Raw genomic sequence first — 21478 nt, 5'->3', positions numbered from 1 at the left:
TTCATCGAACCGCGTTTGCATGCTCGAGACAGGATCAGAGAAATCTAATATGTGTCGGGAGGTTAGGTTTCGACGTAGAGTCGACGATGGATTTCGAGAAATCGAGACCAAAACCGTTATTTCCTGAATAAAATTCGTCGAACGATTAATTTTTTAATAGAATCTTCGTTTCGATCGTATGTATAATACAGAGAGAGAGAGAGAGAGAGAGAGAGAGAGTGAGTGTGACTTTAATTACTCGAGATAATGTCCGACGGCCTAGTTCGTGAATCAGTCCCGCATTAGCACGAATTCTGGCACATTTCCATTCGAGTTACAGCTAATCCGACGACGGCGATGAGATGCGCCCTGTCCCACAAACGTTACAGACTAAAACCACCACGACGATCGAAAGAAAAGAAAATGGACCGCTTAGCACCGCAGAACCTCCGCGTACTTTCATTGTTTTCGGGCGTAGAGGTTATGTTCGGAAGGAGCAGGCTTCCAAAATGGTAATTAAACGGTGTACATCAATTTCGCGTTAAACGTTGCGTACAATGATGTATACGTGTACGCACGGAAAGGAAACGCAGCCATAAACACGAAATATGGTTTTCCGCGCTGCTAATCCCATTCAACGCGTTAATGGCGTCGCTCGAAAGCCTCCTCCGCGCACGGCCATTCTATTCTTTCCAAATACTCGATCGAAACGAGTACTTTAAAACTCGATTAAATTTTATAAATCTTGTAAGTTAGAAATAGTTGAAATCTTCCGTAAAAAGAGACTGTCTCGTGTTATCTAAAAATACCAACGACCCCGTTAAAGTTTGAACGAACACGATCGAAAAAAGTAGTTGCACCGTGCATAGTACATCGTGACATAACGCCGCTAAATATAGAAATATTGTAGCGAGTACGCGAGTCCTGTTTACGTAACACGCCAAGAGACGAGAATGAAGGCGTAGCGTAACAACAACAGTGCAATCGCAATGTTTACTATGAACGAAAGGTTAACGGATGGCAAGTTTGGCGGGCTACTAAGCTGCACCTGTTGGAAGGTAAATCGAAAAAATGTTTCATGCACCGCCAGAGGGTGAGACGCGTCGAAGGAGTCACTAACAACACAACACGTCGAGGGAGATCACCGCTGGATGAGCCTTTTACCGTTCTCCGGAACCGGAACCGGAACCGACTAACCCAATTCGCTTTTGCACGTGAATGCTTCTCGTCGTCGGTTTACCATACGATTCAATGCAACTGTTTCGACCGTTTCGTAATGATTTTTTACAACTTTTCCGTACTCGTTTAGTCTCAGCGTCGAGAATCAGCGAGAAAATCGAAATGACGCAACCGAACTGCGATCGAGCGATTCCGGGCGTGACACACTCGATCGTAGAAACAGTCCCACGTTCTCCATAGTCCTATTCCCAATTACCGTGCACTCTCGATGCCAATTAACGATGTTTCTCCGTCGGCGAACAAAATCATCGACGCATTAATCGCGAACTGACAAAGCACCGAACGAGCGCGATTTACTATCCCGTCGTCGCTTGGGTTTCGCGTGCTTCTAGAAACAGAATGGGAACTTGCAGTGTTCCGGCGTCGACAACGCGTACAGTTAAATGTCGTAAAGGGAGCGTGAGAATCGTAATGACCTACCGTCGTCGTAGAAGGCAACAAACGAATTGCCTGCACCGGTATATATCGTTTCACCTACATGCGTGCGATCCTCCAGCGATTCGAACAATCGATCCTTTCTTTCGCGACGAGCAGGCCTCCGTCAATTACGATTACCGTTGTAATTTAATCTCGACGACGGTTACGCTGGATTCTGCCCTTTCGCAGAACACAAAAAATCGATACGACCGATGGTCCGTCCGGCAGTTAGAGAAGCAAGGTTAAGTTCTCGGAAAGTCACGAGCCGAACGTAGAAAAGGACACGAGACGTCTCAAGTTACATCGCTACGCGATACTGCTCGACGTCGAGGGGAGCCCCCTTCGAAAGGGGGGACTAATTCGACGAACGACTCGAAATTTCTATAAATACATTGCCAACTGACCATCGAACAAATTGCAAGGAAATATTTGAAGTTAAAAAAAATAGTTACATCGTCCACTCCTTCGGATCGATCGATCGATCTTGTGCCTCGACGTCGCCTTTGTTCGTAGGAAATGAGCTTTTACGGAAAACGGGTCAGCCTGTATGCGCGTCGCGACGTTCAATCCCGGCATCTTTCCCGTTGTCCCAAAAAGGCTTCGCGAAGCACCGGGGAAAAAGACGAAAAACGAACGAACTCGATCGGAAATCGATTTAACCGTTGGGTGCCTCGAATCCGGACGAAGCGGAACCAGCCGACTTTTCCGACGACGAGATTAGATCACGTGCCGCAATCGCGTATCGTATTGGACTTAAGGACGCAATTTAGGCCGTGTTTGTCGGTCGGCGGACCAATTGAAAAATCGACCTCGAATCTGGACCCAATCGTGCACCGTTATCGAACGTATTATCGTTTTACATAACGATTTTTTTTAGTGTCTCTTTTTTATCGTTCGTTTCGGTGTCACCTTATCATGGCTACCGTTCGAACGATAAAAAGCGCCACCTACCTTCCGTGTGTTGCACCGTAGATAAAGAATTACGCCTGAAGGTTGATTTACAATACAAATACAGTCGAAGAAAAGAGGAACGTGTAAGTTAATCGTGTCTCGATCTCGCTGCAAGAGTCGTTCGTTTAACCTTGAACTCGTCATTTTATGAACCACAAATCCGTCGCGGTTAAGATTGCACTGCAATCATTATCCACCCACGTTCGTTGAGACTCTCTTCCCAGCTCTTCTCTCTTAGAAACGAGCGCCTTTTGTTCAACCGTATTTTACCGATTGAAATATTTTTTGACGCGACGTAGAACGTTTCGATTTTGAAGCAGACGGTTTAATTTCACGATCGACGATTAGATATTCATTTTACCTATATCCCGGTTCGTTAAATCCATCCACGTGACAAATAAGGCGAAGGATCCCGAGAATAATTTGCATTCCCTCTTCAATCGGTGTGCCGCGATTCACGGAAAGCTTTCTCTTTCATTCAGCCCACCAATTACGGGACAATGCGAAATAAATTACGTCGCGCGTTGAATTAATTTGTTCCCCGTTAATCTCTGGTATAATTAATTAGATAATGGGTCGCGTCGATGATCGAATACACCTCCCAGCCTCTATCCTCGAGATAGACAAAAGCAACTAACTGTTCCCGATGAAAATTCTCCGACAAAGCGTTCGAGACGCTTTATTTTCGGCCACGCGACCAACGTTCGAACCGTTTTTTCCAGTCGACGCGAAAAGGAGAAGAAAATTCGCGGAAAAGTCGCGCGAATAAAACGCGGAATTTCTCGGGCAGCTGCTCGCTGCAGGTCGTTGTATCTTTCTCTCACGCTTTGTCACGCGCCTGGATATACAGTGGCGTGCAAAAGTTTCCGATCGAACGGTTTTCCTTTACCTTTGTCTCTAAAAACAAAACTTTGATATTAAAACTGTAAGTTGAAAGGCGTAACCGTTTCGTTGCGTAACGAGGAAGTACATCCCCCGTCGGTAATATGACAGAGAAACCACCATGGTATAGAGAGATATCCGAGCATATGGCTGATTGTCACTGCCAAGGTCCGATAGGGGAGAACGATTGCCAGTCGAGTGGCTAACTACACACTTGGTTAGCTTAGCGCCTTTCATCTGTGCTCGTCTGTTCTAGTTTGTAAAACGCAACCGCGCGCAATTTATTCGCTTGTGAAAACTTTTATCCCTCTTTCCATACACGCGACTTGCACTTGGAAAAATAAATGATATTCTCGAAAGATACGAGCAAGTTTCTCGTCTTGGCTAAAGTAACCCGTGGAGTAAAGGGTTGATCGACCAAAAATTCTATTACCGTTAACAGTAAGAAGATCGATAGCATTGTCATAGAAGAAACGTCCAGCAGGTGAAGTTCGTTGACCTGAGGTGATTCAACGCGGAACAAAGAATTTCAGAAGACTCTCTCTCGCAGTCTGTCTGACCCAAACACGTCGAAAAAACGAGACACGCGAAAGGCATACGGTGGTCGCACAGTTTGTCACTGCCAAGGTCCCATAGGGGGCGAGACGGCGAATGGACTTTCCGCTCGGGCAGCGAATCTACGTTAGCTGGACGCGATGACCGGTCTCTGTCGAGCAGCCGCATTGTCAAAGACGAGACGAGACGAGACGAGGAACGTGACTCGCGAGCCAACGAGCTGCTGCACCTCTTCGTCGTCGGCTCCTCGCATGGTTAAAATAAACGCGAGAGGTGAAAAGAACCGAAGCTTCCCCGAGCCAAGCATCGTCGATCGTATAAATCGTTTACGTGATTTTACAGGCAATGCAACCTTCAGCCTCCACGAATTTGTCCATATTTTCATTCCTACTGTTTGCGACAATTATTAATTAACATCAGGCAATAGTTAAAATAATGTTCTATAGCGTGGGTTGTATAAATAATTGTTTTTAATATCCTTTCGCGTGAAATATTCATTCTTTGCTCGAAGAAACAAATACATACGTGATTTACATGTCTGACCTTGATTATCGCTAGACATTCAAAGAATCCTTCAGCCTCCACGAATTTGTCCATATTTTTATTCCTATTGTTTGCGACAGTTACTAATTAACATCAGGGAATAGTTAAAATAATGCTCCGTAGCGTGGGTTGTATAAATAATCGATTTTAATACCCTTTCGCGTGGAATATTCATTCCTTTGTCGAAGAAACAAATACGTGACTTACATGTCTGACCTTGGTTATCGCTAGACATTCAAAGAATCCTTCAGTCTCCTCGAATTTCAACATATTTTCATTCTTACTGTTTGCAACAATTATTAATTAACATCAGGCAATAGTTAAAATAATGCTCGATAGCGTGGGTTGTATAAATAATTGTTTTTAATACCATTTTGCGTAGAATATTCATTTTTCGGTCAAAGGCACGGTTAACCGTTAATTGATTGGTGAACTCGCCAAGGACGGTCATCCCCTCCCCTTTGACCCTTCTGCCTGACGCTAACTGCCGGCGGCGATCACTCTCTCACTCTCTCTCTGCGCTGGCGGACGTGTCGGACCCCCGTGGGTCCGCGCTCCACCTTTTCTCGCCCCTACTGACCACTGGTCGAGCACTGGTCACCTTTGGTGACCAGTACTGACCAATATTGACCATTACTGATCATCAGTAGTGAGGGAGTTTCGCCTCTCCACTTTCCAATTTTTTTTTCGACCTTCAAGCATCTGTTGGGCTTGAACGTGGGGTTACATCTTACTTTTATTTCTCTGGTTCCCTTCGATATTTTACTGCTGGTTCCTTGTTTCGTTTGTCCGATGCACATTCTATGTTGCATATACAAATATCTTTCACTGACCACTATCGATTCAGCGGTGAGTGATATCTCAATCTCACAATTTCTCACTTCTTTTTCGACATTCAAATGTCTGCTGGGCTTCAATCTATCGTTTCGCCTCGCTTTCATTTGTCTGCTCTTCTTACATATTTTACTTCTGGCTTCTTGTTTGCGAATGTGTTCGCTCCTCTGTTTTATTCTTGTCTTAAACGTTGCTTGTTGTATATGTTGTGCTCTTGTCCATGTCTATTTTACGTCACTGGTTTCTCTGGGTCCATTTATTTTATTTCTCAGCTTCGTGTTTGCCAATTTATTATATTTAATTATTTTACTAATTGTTAATGCCACCTTTTTTAGTTTGTTTCAGTTTACTTACAGGCCTCTATCAACGTGGGACATCGAGGAATCTCTATCTCTAAGGTTCTTAGAGTAAATTTATATTTAAGGCCGCGGTACCAAGTAATTATTAACTTAGCTTCTCGTTCTCTCGGTCATTCGATTCTCGCTTCGATCACCGCTGTTTCGTCGGTGATCTGCTGCACGGTTCAGCATCGCGTCGCGTATCCCATAATTTAGTTTCACCCTCTTTGAACAAAATAATTACTTGGTACAATTAGACATAAGCATCGACGACACCCATGTATGCGTCTGCGTATATGCCAAGTAATTCTTTCCCAACTAGCTTCTCACGTTCACCCGTTCTTCCGTTTCTCGTTCCGGTCACCACTGCTTTGATGTAGAAAGCAAGTGATCGGCCGTTTAGCTGGTCCGAAGGGTCAGTTGCCGTCCTCTGGCGAGACGATCCAAGGGAAAGAGTATTTCGGCCGTAGAGGGGATCAGGGACTGTTCCTGTCTACGGTAGCCCTGACACACGCTCCCTCTCTCAGTTAGCCATCCCGCGTTGGGTCCATCTGGCTCCCAACAGGATGCGTGGGAGAAATGGGGAACCTCTGTGTCAGGTGCGTCGATTCCCTTCCCCTTCGATTGGACTTGCCAAGAGGCAACGGAGCTGAGTCTTTTGACCAGTTACTCGGTTCGCGTGTCGCGTATCTCGTTCCTTGCGTCGATCACTGCTGATCGACGTCGCGTCGTATCGCGTCGCGTCGCGTATTCCACAATATAGCTTCACTCCTTTTTAAACGAAATAATTACTTGGCAGAACTAAACTAGAAGATCGAAGGAACATTGCTTCCTTCTATCTCTCTAGTTTAGTAACCTAGCTTGTAAGAATGTAAAAGGGAGATCGATGGAACTTTGATTCCATCTATCTCCCTTCGGGTCTCCACTCGCAGCAACCTCCACGTGGTGAGTCCTGGTAATCGGTGTTACTCTTGACCAAAAATCCTCCCCAAGGATTCTTGGTCGCATGTAACACCGAGCTAATGGCTGCAAACTTAGAATCATTTCTAGAATTATTCTTTCTTTAACATTTTGACTGCCCCGTCACCTAGATATAGGTGACATGGTTCTTCACTGAGAAGCTAAAACAATTAATTCTCAATATTAGATGTTAAAGAAAATAAATCTATATAGAACTGAATTTTAATAAATCTAGAAATATAAGTTCAATAACAAATTATGAGTATTCTAGTTTCCAGCTGTCTAAAAGGTTTCGTTTCACTAAACTAATAGAATAAGATTGTCAAGTGCTAGAATAGATGTAAATTATGGAATTTTCCTAATTCCGTGTAACGTATTATATTGGCTCGAGCAATCCAGCTGAATTAAAAATCAGAAAAAGAATTCTCCCTTTGCTGATTGCGCGTGAAATCATCGATGACCGCGAGCGGCTCGTTAAGATTACGGCGCGGGCTTGCGTCACGCGTCCAAGATATCGCGTTGGATCTAAACGATTATCGGATTACCGTCCACGGAACAGACGTCGTTTTATTGCTTCTGTCTCGCGACTACGTAAAACGCGGCGAACAGAAACGCGCCACCGTTTATAGAAATTGCATCGTGCAACGGAGTGCGTGGCATTAATTGCCTGTAATGGACCGATCTTACTTCCCTCGCGCTAATTGCGAGAAATTGACCGAGATGGGGGCGAAACAATTGACTCACGCCAACGACTAGACGCGAGAGCTCGACTTTCGAATCACAATTTCTCGCACTCCGGCGCGTGTTCCTCGACCTCTGAACTTGGCAACGCGACTCGTGTCTCGTCCTTCGTTAGAAGCAATTCCACGGTGAATTCCGCAGCCTCGTCTCGGGCTAATTGTCCATCGGATCGGTTTCCAAAGCCTTTCTACGACTTTAATTTTCATTTATTTCACCCTTGGCTACCGCCAAACATTTTTTTCGTGTCTTTTTAATTGTTTCATTTAAAATACGGTTATGTCGTATACTCTACGGATTTCTGTCTTTAACATGCTCACTGCCCGTGTGCCATATGTGTGTCATAAATGACCCACATACGAGTCACGGTACGTATTTGACTAAAACATTTAAGAAAATAACACCGCATAATCGCTTCGCTGCAAACTTTTTCTACCGGAAGACGCTTTGGTTCGGTGAATAGCAGCTATCCCGCAACTCGCTGGTGTCTTTGAATGAAACAATTAATTTCACCGATCTGTTCCGATTCCACGTACATTACCACAATTTAACATAATTTTCAGTGAAAATACGCTCCTCGGCGATATTACGAGCATCGGGCGTGCTTCGTTTTCCTCGGCGAGTACCGCCAGTTAACGCTCTGATTAATAGGAAAATGATGGACGACTTTTGCTTCGTTTCCAAAACGACCACGTGTTCCTTCCTTTCGATTCCTATCGCAGGATGCTCTTGTTGGTTTAATCGTTACTTTTATCAACATACGACCGTACAGTGTAATGTAATTTTTGCAACGCGAATTTCATTAGAAGCGCAACCAGACCCGATTATCCATCCTATCGCCATTCGTAGAACCCAACACGTACATCGTGCATGTACGATCCACGATCTTATTCGAAAGATATAACATTTAATCTGAGATATTCGATCCTTTACGTAAACAGTTCTTATCCGCGACTTTAACATCCCATCCGCCATTTACGTAACGCGCACACACATATTACCATACTGGCCATTACTAAAAAAGACATTAACGCGATGAGATAGTAAAAGTAGCATCGCCATTAACATATTGACGCCGTAGAAAAATAAGTATACGCTTTTTCGAGCTCCAAAGTGCACCTTAATTTGTCATAGAAACATTTTCGTTTGGAATACCGTATCTTGAACAATTTTAAATATTTTCAGACGAAAATATCAAACACAAAAGTGTTATAGTTTTGCTGTTTGGACTAGAATATATCCCCTCGAGGCAGACTCCATTAAACGAGAAACGCTTTCTTTCGACCGCCATCTTTTTCCACGTCTCTTAAACATTATTCGAACGTTTCACGATTTTTCATCGTTCCACTACCGGCAGTCAGCTCCGATTTCATCGCGCGTTTATACCCAGTCCCAGAAAGAGCGAAAATTTCCACCGTTACGCGCAGTTTAATCGAAAATGCCAACAAACACGCTAGGCGGTTCATTTTCTCGAGTCGCGACGCCGAGCCGTTCGACGATGGAAGGCCAAACAGAGGAAGGCGAGTTCCAAGTCGGAGGCCCGAGCGTCTCTAAAGGGAACCTTTGAAAAACCAAGCGGAAAAAGCCTGCTTTTCCTCTTTTTCATCGGGCAAAGGAGACGAGATCTCTTCGTATCTCCCCGACCGAGTGTTTGACCAGCAAAGATTACGACCAAGTGGAAAGAGTCGAAGCAAACCCGGTAATGTTTACGTTACCTCGTTCCACCTACCCGACGGGGTTTACCGTCCTCGGATAACGAGCTAAACGCGATAGCGTTTCCCGATGATAAGTAAATTAGGGCCAGGCGTCGTTGCAACGAAATTTTCCAACTACAATTAAGTCTCTCTATATGGGGAATAAAATCTCTTTCTTTAATTACCTCCCCCATTGTAATTCGAATCTTTTCTTGCTTGTGTCTGCACGAGTGCAGTAGCCAATCGATCCCTTCCAGACACAACAAAACCGATCGTCTTTTGTTTACAACGAGGTGATCGTCAGGCGAGCATATAGGGTGTTCGATAACCCCTGGAAAAATTTTTATCGGGGATTCTAGAGGCCAAAATAAGACGAAAATCAAGAATACCAATTTGTTGATGGAGACTTCGTTAAAAAGTTATTAATATTCAAAGTTCCATCCGTACTGAATTTTTTTCTCCAAAATGCGCAAGATTTCGGGGGTACGTGTAATGACCAAAAATGATTGTAATTGACCCCCGCAATCGAAAATAATTTTTCTAAAACGATTTGAAATTTTTTTTCCGGTCGAAAAATTTCACACCTTCTCGAATTTTTTTCTCGAAAGTGGATAGGATTTCGAGGGTATGTCTATTCATCAAAAATGATTGTAATTGGTCTTCCAAGCTAAAAATAATTTTTTTAGAATGATTTGAAATTTTTTAATGTTGTCCTAAAATTTCACACCTACTCGAATTTTTTTCTCGAAAGTGGGTAGAATTTCGAGGGTATGCTTATTGACCAACAATGATTATAATTGACCCGTGCAACTAAAAATAATTTTTCCAGAACGATTTGAAATTTTCGAATTTAATTGTTAATAACTATTTAACGAAGCCTCCATCAACAAATTGGTATTCTCGATTTTCGTCTTATTTTGGCCTCTAGAATACCCCATTAGAATTTTTCCCATGCGTGATCGAAAAGATTTAATTCGACCAATTTCAATAATACACTAGTTCGGGCATAACTTACGTATGCTTAGCGTTGCACTCGTGAATTCTCGTGCTTTAACGTCAAGTAGATTAGAAAATTACGGGGGGGTTAGATATGCGTAAGAAAAGTAAAATTTGTCACGAAGCAAGTTTCCAAGGGATTCCCCGAGGGTAGCGAACGCGTCAAAAAATATTTTCCATACGAATGATTATTGCGAGTGGTTGGCGTCGAGGGAAAACCGTAAAAAATGGTATGCGCGTCACGTTCCAGCGTCGAGTTACCGTTTCGAAGTGCAGACGGAGAAAAACGATCCCGGGAATCATGGATATATTATTAAAACGCGGGACGAATTATTTGGCGGATTCCGTCAGACTGTAAAACTGTTACGAGAGAGCCCGGCCTAGACAAATAAATTTTTCACGAGCGGACACGCGGCCAGGGACCGCACAGGAATATAAACTTACGGGACTATCGACCCGCTTTACCTCCCGACCCTTCCTCCCGTCCTTTTCGTTCCATCCTGCAGCCCTCCTCGCAACCGGGATACGTTGCCAGGGACTCGAAACTGAAATTATTTCGGCATCGGTAATTCCGTCGATTAAAGTACGCCTCGAAGCCGCGGCCATTATCGCAGCGCCGCGTCGCGGGGAATCTTCGAACCTCCAAGGACGCGACCGTTGAAACTATTCTTCGTTGTTTTTTCCTCGCGTTCGAAAGACGCAGCGAAAACGCAAGAGAAATATATCGACGAGGTATCGATACTTGACATTTTTACGACGATGGATCGAGAAACGCCAAAATGGAAATGTCAGAGGGAGCTAAACCGTAATAAATAACCTTCGTGCACTCACCACAAATTTTCCGTTTGAGTACCGCGTCTCGCGTTTCGCGTCCCGCGTAACCTGCAACAAAAATTATAATATTCTTCAAAATATCGAACGTGCCACGCTGGAAACGCGAAAAGAGACAAAAGACTCGTCGTCGACCAGGTTTTTTCCTTGTCTGTCTCCCGATACGAAGACATCGCCAGTTTTAGAAAACTCGGTTGTTGCGTGTTCGAACGAACGTAGACGCGTAGCTGATCATGATTATTCAGGAAGCATTCTCGCGAGCTTTTCTTGCCATTTTCGAGAATCAGCCGACCTGCTGGGTACATTTAGCAAGGTGAACAGGAAATCCGAGTCCACGACACGGTTTCACACACGTCGGCGTCGTTCTCGATACACTTCCTCGCCGCGACGAGCTGAGAGCGTCGTGCGTCGTAAAAATAACAGCATGCATTCGTTTTAATTTAACTGCATCGTAGTTTCGATAGCTAATCCTTGCAAATGAGGGAGAATAGTTATGTCGGATTATCGCGCGGAATGACCCATATGGACGAACAACGCCCGAAGGAGGCGTATCCGGCTAAGTGCGAGCCCAGCTGTCTTATCAACGTAAACATTTGCAACGCGTTGCTCGAGATAACGAGCGGATATCGCTTTGAGGTCGTCTCTAATCGCAAGGTACTCCCGGACTTTTGTGTAACGAAAACGAACTATCGCGTAATATCCACCTGGCGTTTCTATTCGAACTACGTCGCTCGTGCTGCAACCTTCGTTCCTAGAAAGCGTTCGCGCGCTGACATGTTTATGCACCGACGACTGAAACTGTCTGGATCAAAGTCTCGATCGCGTCACCGTTCGATTTCCAATAACCTTCCGGAGAATCTTCTTACGTAAACGAAGATCCATGAAACACGTTGCATATCGCGTTCGATTCCATGGAATTCGAAAACAGCCAACACGTTCACTGTCCGGTCTCTGAGCGGCGTATCCAAAAGCGTGGCGCTATGACCCGTATACGGGTCACGGACAGTGATCGTGTTAATTTCCTTAATAACCTTTAACATTTTTGTCCTTTTCGAGCCTTTCGATTTTCTACAAACTTGCACTAAATCTATCATGAAACCTATTATAGAAATTTATTTTTCTCGCGACTTTGTGAGAAGACGACCATCGAGCCAAAGATTTGTCCAAGTCCCATGAAATTCTTATTCCTCTTATTCCTCTTTGCAAGAATGATTTTAAAACTGAAAATGGGGGTGACTATACCAAACGCGGATCGAAAATGGTAATTAAAAGGCGTAACGGTAAAAAATGTCTCGTTTCGAGGGACTAAGCGAGAGGAGATTAAGCGATACAAAGGCTCTGCGAGTGGCGTAGCAGTCTCGGCGAGTAGCACTCGACACCGACGATGCACGCACCTGGAAATAGCTGCGGCGTTAAATAACAGCGTCTGCTCTCACCACGTGCACACCTAACCACGCATCGAACAGAGAAACGATCGAGGATTAAACTTTTTATCCCATTTCTAGCTACGGAATTGTTCGAAATCAATTTTCCACGTCATCTAGAGTTTGTCGTTTCATTATGATTAACCCTTTTAGTGCCGAACGACGATATATCGTTGCGTAGATACTGAAATTTTTAGATGAAATTAAAATATTTGAAATCACACTAAAAAAAATTATATTTAGTTACAGGGGCCAATTACAATCATTTTTTGTCATTACACATACCCTCGAAATCCTACGCATTTTCGAGAAAAAAATTCTACGAAGGTGTGAAATTTTTCGATGAAATTAAAAAGTTTCAAATCGTTCTGGAAAAATTATTTTCTGTTGCAGGGGTCGATTACAATCATTTTTGGTCATTAGACATACCCCCGAATTCCTACGCACTTTCGAGAAAAAAATTCCTCACCGAAAATATAATTTCTGGCCCAAAATGGCACCCCGAAATGGCATGCGAATCTTCAAAACGCCATAACTTCTGAACGGATTGGACGATTTTCATTTTAAAAAATGCAAACTACGCGTATTTTAGTGTAGAATATATAGAAATTCCAAAAATATTCGGAAAGTTGCTTCTTCAACCCGTGAATGATAAAAAAACGCCATAAAAATGGTTCAATTTTCACACGTCCATAACTCCTATAATAGCGAATGGATCTCATTGAAATTTAATCTGGAAGTAGAGCTCATGGATACCTTCAATAAAGTATTAAACAACTTTTCTGTACAGCGTCAAACAAAGTTGTTAAAAATCAAAAACGAATTTTCAAAAAAATCGACAGGGGGTAGGTGCCTAAATTTTTCGACAAAATTAAATAATTTCAAATCGTTTAAAAAAAATTATTTTCGTTTGCGGGTGTCAATTACAATCATTTTTGGTCATTAGACATACCCTCGAAATCCTACGCATTTTCGAGAAAAAAATTCGACGAAGTATGAAATTTTTCGACAAAATTAAACAATTTCAAATCATTCTAAAAAAATTATTTTTGGTTGCAAGGGTCAATTACAATCATTTTTTGTCGATAGACATATCCTCGAAATCTTACCCACTCTCGAGAAAAAAATTCGAGAAGGTGTGAAACTTTTCAACGGGAAAAAAAAATTTCAAATCGTTCTGGAAAAATTATTTTCATTTGCAGGGGTCAATTACAATCATTTTTGGTGAATAGACATACCCTCGAAATCCTGCGCGTTTTCGAGAAAAAAAATCAGTGCGGGCTCCACTTTAAACGTTAATAATTTTTTAACAAAGCCTCATATTTTGAATTGATTATTAATTAAAAAATCATTGAAAATCAAATACTTATACTTTTTACTATGTAACCTACATAAAACTATGGTCAAACAATGATTATTCTTATGTGTAAATATTGTTTGTAGAAGAGAAACTTGTTTCTATGTTTATCATATTTTATAATTATGTTATTTATATGATTTGCAATAAATATTGAAATGCAATTGCCGTTACTTTATTCTTTCTTTATTACTTAATATGCTGCTTTTTGAATTTTGTAAATATCATTGTTAGTTTGGTTTTTATGAGCTTTTTCGCTCGGCGCTAAAAGGGTTAACGCGTTCACTGTCCGGTCTCCGAGCGGCGTATCGAATAGCGTGGCGTCGTGACCCATATACGTGTCATAGACAGCGAACGTGTTAACGGGCAATGTGAACAAATGTTTGCCCGCGATGATCTCGGACGCGGAAAATGGAGCCGTCTCCGCGCACCCGATCTGCCGCGAAACTGAAAATGCACGAGCGTGGTCGTTTCACGGCGAAGAGCATTTTGGCGTTTGCCGTGATTTACGTCAAGTCTTTAATTAACGTCACACTTTTTTACCCGCGACGACCCGTCGAGCATCCCCTGGAAATAGCACCGCGAGCCCGATCCATCTTCGCCAGAGAGCACCGTTCGAATGGACGACACTCGCCAACGAATTTCCCTGCTTCCGACCCGATCGACGTTTCGTTCCAATGGCCCCTCAATTTAATCGCAACGAATATATATTTCCTTAAGTGAAATATTAGCGTGATCGGAACAGTGTAATTGCGTTGGCAACGTTTCTGTAATTTTAATCGAGAGTGCCCTTGTTCCACGTTCAAAAACGAGACGTTCGAACGTATCGAACCATCGCCAGTTACCTATTCGTAACGATAACGTTCCCGATCGATCGTTAAACGCTGCTCGTTGAAGGCAATACGCGCCTAATTGCCACATTTTCGCTAACCGGTGCCTCGCGATTCCTTTCGCCGCAGAGATCGTCAAAATTCGATTTGGCGAGCATTGTTAGATCCTCCCGCGATCATTAATCGTTACTTATCCGCGGACAAAGCCGCGGCAACGAGCCACTTAGGCGATCCAGCCGCAATTATTTACAGCCAATTATACCTAATTATCAAACCCCGGGAGAAAACGATCGAATTGCACGCGGTGGTTTTTCTCCGCGCGACTCGACGTGCTATTTTTAAAGTCGAACCGCCACGGGAGCACGCCGCCTTACGAAACAAGTCCACAAACATTCGGGAAAGAAACGAAGATTACAGCACGGCCCAAAGTACACAGAGGGGATCGACGGTTTAGAGAGTTAGAAACTAACCATGACTGGTGCACCGCAAAAATGCTTTTCGAACCAACCAATAATATTTACAACCGTTCCTAACCTCCAACGAACACTGTGTATGATTCCATCGCGCTATCGAAAACACGTGCAAGTGAGTGCACGTAACGCGTGCCTAATTCGTATCGAAGCTATTCTCGTGGAGTCACAGTGTTCGAGAGATAACTCTGTGTGTCACGAGTGCAGAGCGCGAGAGATCCCCGGCGACCTCTCCGTACGTGCCTAATCTCGCAGAGTGAAATGTTCGTCGGTGGACGGGAGTGCAAAGACCGTCTTAAAGACTAAATATTCCCGAGCTTCGCAACTGTGACAAGGTTGGTCGTACGGCGAGGTCAGCGAAACTAGGAAACCATAAACGATAATAAGACGCGGGCACGGGTCGGGTTGGCGGAGGAGAGGCGAAGTCAGGTATCGAACCAACACAGACGGACGGGGTGGATGGACAGACGGAGAGACGAAGAGACGGAGAGACAGCAGACAGAGAGACGGGGTCGAGGGAGAGACGTAGGCATGGCAACCACCATCCATCCCCCTGGCGAGTCTACGCACCATCGAGTTTACACTGTATCGAGTGTACAGGAAATCCGACACGGGTCTTTCTAAAAATACACCGGCTGTTTATACGTGCAACGTGTACACACCTAGGCGGACGGCCGTTAACGCGTCGAGACGATTCCGCGATTCGCGATCTTTTCATCGTGTCGTTAACGCATCGACCCCCGACTGTCCACGGTTGTTCACCTCGACGAAGAAGAAGACACAACTTTCACGTAATACGCACACGAATTCTGTCCATTTTTTCTTTTTTCTTCCACACGCTTCGCACGCGACACTTTCCACGAAAGCACTCAATATTTTTAACGATACGGTGATTCTAAAAATACACTCCGAACGTGATCCGTGAGTCGAACTATCCCTCTCGACCGGAGGGGGATCCCCCCCTCGAAGCCAGCGAGCCGTGAAAGACGACACTTAAAAAACGATTCGTACAAAAGACGATGACTTTTTTTCTCTCGTTCGTCAGCGTCAGATAAAGGCGATCCCGAGTGCTAAGATAATATTGGAACAAAGTTTCACGACTTTTGCGGCAACGGATGGAATTACGTGTTCCGGCGGTGATCGAGGGAATCGCGTACAGAACGCGCAGAAGAGAAACTAACGGAGCGTACGAGCGCGGTACAGAAATTTTTGCATGTTCCTTCACGCACCGACGACTCGTAGCGCAATAAAAGAATTCTCGGTGCTTTCCCGTTTCTTCCGGTCGAGCGTCTCATTGTTTCTGCCGGCGAAACACGCCTAGAGACGAATGCACCCCTGGGGGTGTACCGGTTTTCGTTTTAATAGGAAACTTCGACGATTGATTCAACTGGTTCACGGTTTTCTTTTCCCGGGGAACGGCAACGTGCCTCACGCACAAATACAATCTCTCCGTGACTAAAGGAGTTGTAAAATCAGCGACTGCGGTAAAGAAGGGGAGGCCTCGTCCGTAGAAACAGAAGAAAATTAAATCGTGAAACGGACAAGCGACGGCGAGAGAGAGAGGCGAACGAAGAAAAAGCTCGAAGCGACAAGTTTCGAGAGCCATCTATGGGGATAAAGAGGACACGTCGAAATAGCGAATAGGCAGAGGCGAAATGAGCGCGCGCGCATCGGCCGGGTCTCGATATAAGGAACTCGTCGACGGGTCTTTTTCCTCGACTTTTTCGTTCGCGTCGAGAGGCAGCTGCACCGGCTCCGCATCGATGCACACTCTCGACGTATTGTCGCGTACACCGGAATGCGTGATCGGCTTTACAAGGATCGCTTGGGATTTCTAATTGCAGAAAAGACGATCGCCGGAGCCTAACCTGACCAGAGAGTCGACGAAGGTTTCTTTTGCCCTAGAATTCGTTATGATCGTCGAGACGCAACATTTTTCTATCCGGTGTTATAATAAACAAAAGAAAGGGTTAAGTCGAGAAGCACAGTTTCGCAAGAAACAATCGAACTCCTCCCGAGCCGATAACTGTGCCAGAGGTCGTAGCCTCTATCTAATCGCGTCCCTGCACCGCTGTGCAACGAATAACGCGTATAAAAGCCCGCCAGTATCTCCAAGTCCCTCAGTCGCGATCGAATCTCGTCGGTCCGGCGCGAAATTCGATTCTCGAAATGTTGAGATTTGCTCTGTGGTTGACGACGTTCGTCGTGTTCGCGTCGTCGACGGAGGGGCCGATCTGCATGGAAAACAATGGCTACACGGTGTGCCATAGCGAAGGTGTGCTGGTGGACGTGACGCAACAAGAGTTCGAGGACGAGCTCAAGATACGCGAATTGAATCTGCTGGCCGTTCGAGAGAACGCGTTCAAAAACTTGACCACCGTAAAACTGAACTTGGACATAGGTAACAACATTTCCGTGGTGAATCGAGAGTCGTTTCGCGGACTGGAGAAATTGGAGCGGCTCGGTTTGGAGATGAACCAGGTGGCGCTGTCGGCGAATCTGTTCGCCGAATTGAAACAATTGCAAACTCTATCTCTGATGTGGAACAAGATAAACGCCGTACCGAAAGATTCGTTCGCTGGATTGACGGAACTGATGTGGCTGAGCCTGAGCTACAACGACATCGAGTCGATCGAGGAGGGATCGTTTTCTGGATTGTCCTCCTCTATGGCCTTCCTATGGTTGAACAATAACAAAATTACCAGCATCGAGGCGGGCAGTTTCAGCAATATGCCGAAACTGACGAGTCTCCACTTGGACAATAATCTACTGACCGTCGTTCAACCAGGAACCTTTCGGGGATTGCACAAACTGGACGGTCTGTTTCTCAAAGGAAACCGACTGTCCAGCGTCTCGAAAATGGACCTGAAGGGACTGATCGATCTGAGGATTCTGAATCTCCAGCGCAACGAGATTTCCGACATCGAGGCCGGAGCTTTCGCGAACTTGGCTCAACTGGAACAGTTGGACCTCAAAAAGAACCAGCTGACCCGCGTCGCGTCTGGGATGTTCGACGGATTGAAAAGTTTAAATAAACTCGATATATCGCTAAACAAGATCGGTACCGTGGAAACAGGTGCGTTCGATGGTCTCCACGCGTTGAAGAATGTAAATCTCATGTACAATAATATCAGCAACGTCGACAAAATAAATTACGGATTATCGCCTATGGCAATTTTGCACACGTAACGAGGAAACCGTTAACCATTTTTTTAAAGATCGATTCCTCATGTTTTTTGCTTCGCCTTGTAGAAAGAATGATGTAAAGTTTCCAACAATAAAGAATCCAAAGAAGAGCTTGTCACCGTCCCTGTTTCCTGATACAAATATCGTTCGAAGTCGCGCGACCCTTTCCGACATTTTGTTTTCGAGGAACCGCGCCGTCGAATGGTGTCATGTTTCTGTGATATCGCTAATCGCGTCGACGTTAAATAAACGCTGAACTTCGCTTCTATAATCGGCTGTTCTTTTATTCTCTCAGTTTTTATCAACGAGAAAACGAGAACGCGTGCCAAAGACCAGATTAAACGACTAATTAATTGTAACGAAACAGTGTCGCGTATTATCTGAATTAAATTATTCGTACAACACAAATCCAAGCATTATCGTTTTTTATAATAAAAATAAAATGCATATTTTTCGAAGCACGAAATATATCGTCTTATTGCAGCGTTTTAAAAGCCTACTTTATTATTGCACAAGGCGTTTACGTGGATGAGGAATAATGTAATGGCGGTTGAAAATGGTCGAACGCGAGCAACGTTCGATGAAGCCGCCGTTACGCCATAATACCGTAAAACGCATATTATTTATAGGTCCACAGAATGCAGAATGTAACTGCCTACATTGAAAACTGCATTCTAACCAACCTGCCCGCCGACGGCGACCCAGTTATGCATCGGCATACTCGAATTTCTACTTTGTAGACCTCTATCGATAAAGTATTGCACCCCGAGATGCTCGTAATCGCGTTCCCTTAAACGGAAAATATTCACGATAACCTAAAAAATTTTCCAACGAACGATCTTTTGGCAGCAATTCTAATCAGGTCTATGGAAGATATCTTGCTATTCCTTTTCTGCATATTTCTCGCGAGTTCGCGTTAATCCGACCGACCAGCCACTCGACGAGGAAAGCGAGAACCGACACGAGTTTGGATTTAGCCTAATGGCCTGGAACCAGACGGGACAACGATCCTCGTAGTTGCTCGAATCGAGTGGAAAGTCCAGCAAAATGGTTATATACGAACGTACGAAGTAAATGCACGCGAGTACAGAGTGTTTCGTAAGCGTTTAGAGGGAAAAGAAAGGAAAGATAGTAATTTTTATTAATAACAAGGTGAAATTTTGTGAAATTCCTAATTATACTACATAACGAAAAAATGAAATATTACAAAGTGTCGAGAAATTTGAATGTGAAAAGTGTCATCCACGAACGGTGAACTCTGTTCTGTTTCTTCTTCGAATAACGCAAACGAGATTTTACAGTAGAAACGAACAATTTGCATTCGGGACATTTGTCTCGGTGGCGACGATCACCGCGAGCGTAACGCTTGAATTTGTAATTATAATTAAACGGTTCCACGGCCGGAGGAATTTTTTTCTCTCGGCGAGAGCAGTTAACCGGAGAAATTAATTACACCGATGCACCGGATGCAGTCGATGCAGCGACGATTAAGCCCGCTATGAGCCACGCGGGACACCACACACCGTCGCTTTTTTTTTTGCGCTTCCTTCAAACTAACCCAAATAAACATTATTTTCTCATGCCACCGTGTCCCGTCACACCGAAATAGTAACGACGACGGTCTTGATCCGCGAACGACGATCGCGCCAATCATTGTTCGATGGTATTTAGGAGACAGACTATTTTCAGACCACTATTTTTATTTAAACGACTATCGCGAGACGTTCGCGCACCTTGTCGAATTCGAGTCGTTGCATCGTGATTTTCACACCCAATTAATTAGTCATTCACCGTTGCACGCTATACCACACAAGTCCACTTAGGTCACCCGGTTGTAAATTAAATTTCTCTCCCATTTTTAACGGACAATAATCAAGTTATGATATAAAATGAATCAAAATTTGATAAACAATTCCTTTGGGGAATCTTGGTGAAATGGAATTTCTATTACGGTTCGATTACGGCCTTCAGATACGACCAACCGCCCCATTCGAGAGTTAATTAATAGTTACGTGTCAGCCGTATCTTTTACTGGGAAATGGGAATAACGACCCGCCGTTGAACGGTTATTTGGCTAGGAACTTGGCCGCGTGCAAGCAACGGTACCGTTCCCGCCATTGTTGAAAACCCACGAGCATCGATTCAAAACGACGCCGACGAATTTGTGCGTCGAACGACGCCCGGCATCGTTGTTCTATAAAAGCCGTGCCGGAGGTAAGACCGATTGGAAAACTGCAAGGAATTCGATGACGTCGAAACGATCGAAAAGGAAACGGTTGATATTCATCCTGGCGGGTGCTGCGCGATTCGCTTTTGTTTCTACGACCGATCATCAACGATTCAACGAGCAAAACTTGTCTCCGTTAACTCTCATTTCCCCGACGTTATTTTCGGAACACGTATACTTCCGGACTTCATAACCAACCGTTACGAACACAAGTTTCAGAAATATTAACAGGGTAATCTACTACACGAAGTGAATTTTTTTTATAAACTTTTCTTTAAGAATCTTAAATCTCAAGTCAAATTTACAAGGTCTGTTTATAGGAAAAATGATGGGAAAAAGGTTCATGGCGGCCATGTTGTTTATTCGAAACAAGTGACATTCGTAATTGGAACATGTTAGGTTATGTCGAAAAGCAATTACTCGATCGAAGCTGTGTTGAATCTCAAGTCAAATTTACAAGGTTTATTTGTACGAAAAATGATTGGAAAATGGTCGTTCACGGCGGCCATATTGTTTATTCGAAACAAGTGAGATTCGTAATTGGAACATGTTAGGTTATGTCGAATACCTACTACATACTCGATCGAAGCTGCGTTGAATCTCAAGTCAAATTTACAAGGTCCGTTTGTAAGAAAAATGATTAGAAAATGGTCATTCACGGCGGCCATGTTGTTTATTCGTAATTGGAACATGTTAGGTTATGTCGAATACCAATTACTCGATCGAAGCTGTGTTGAATCTCAAGTCAAATTTACAAGGTTTATTTGTACGAAAAATGATTAGAAAATGGTCATTCACGGCGGCCATGTTGTTTATTCGTAATTGGAACATGTTAGGTTATGTCGAATACCAATTACTCGATCGAAGCTGCATTGAATCTCAAGTCAAATTTACAAGGTCTGTTTGTAAGGAAAATGATTATAAAATGGTCGTTCACGGTGGCCATGTTGTTTATTCGAAACGAGTGAGATTCGTAATTGGAACATGTTAGGTTATGTCGAACACCAACTGCTCGATCGAAGCTTGC

General features: G+C 43.9%; 2 protein-coding genes across 3 annotated transcripts in view; one reads left to right on the top strand and one right to left on the bottom strand.

Annotated features, from left to right (window-relative positions):
* LOC122395869 (mitogen-activated protein kinase-binding protein 1) overlaps positions 1-21478 on the bottom strand; it is a 63935-nt gene that overhangs the window by 39548 nt on the left and 2909 nt on the right. For both annotated transcript variants that reach the window (XM_043393778.1, XM_043393777.1), the window contains exon 2: positions 10958-11008. The gene's annotated coding sequence lies outside the window, so the exon portion shown is untranslated. The remainder of the gene's footprint in view (positions 1-10957; positions 11009-21478) is intronic.
* Positions 17143-18424, top strand: LOC122395871 (insulin-like growth factor-binding protein complex acid labile subunit). Its single transcript, XM_043393782.1, has one exon. The coding sequence runs from the start codon at positions 17208-17210 to the stop codon at positions 18225-18227; it is 1020 nt and encodes a 339-aa protein (XP_043249717.1). The 5' UTR covers positions 17143-17207; the 3' UTR covers positions 18228-18424.

Source organism: Colletes gigas, unplaced genomic scaffold, assembly GCF_013123115.1.
Source record: "Colletes gigas isolate AHSC1104 unplaced genomic scaffold, ASM1312311v1 Colletes_gigas_Sc00006, whole genome shotgun sequence".
NCBI lineage: Eukaryota > Metazoa > Arthropoda > Insecta > Hymenoptera > Colletidae > Colletes > Colletes gigas.
Note: the sequence above shows the minus strand (reverse complement) of the source record. Positions and strands in the feature narration are given on the sequence as shown.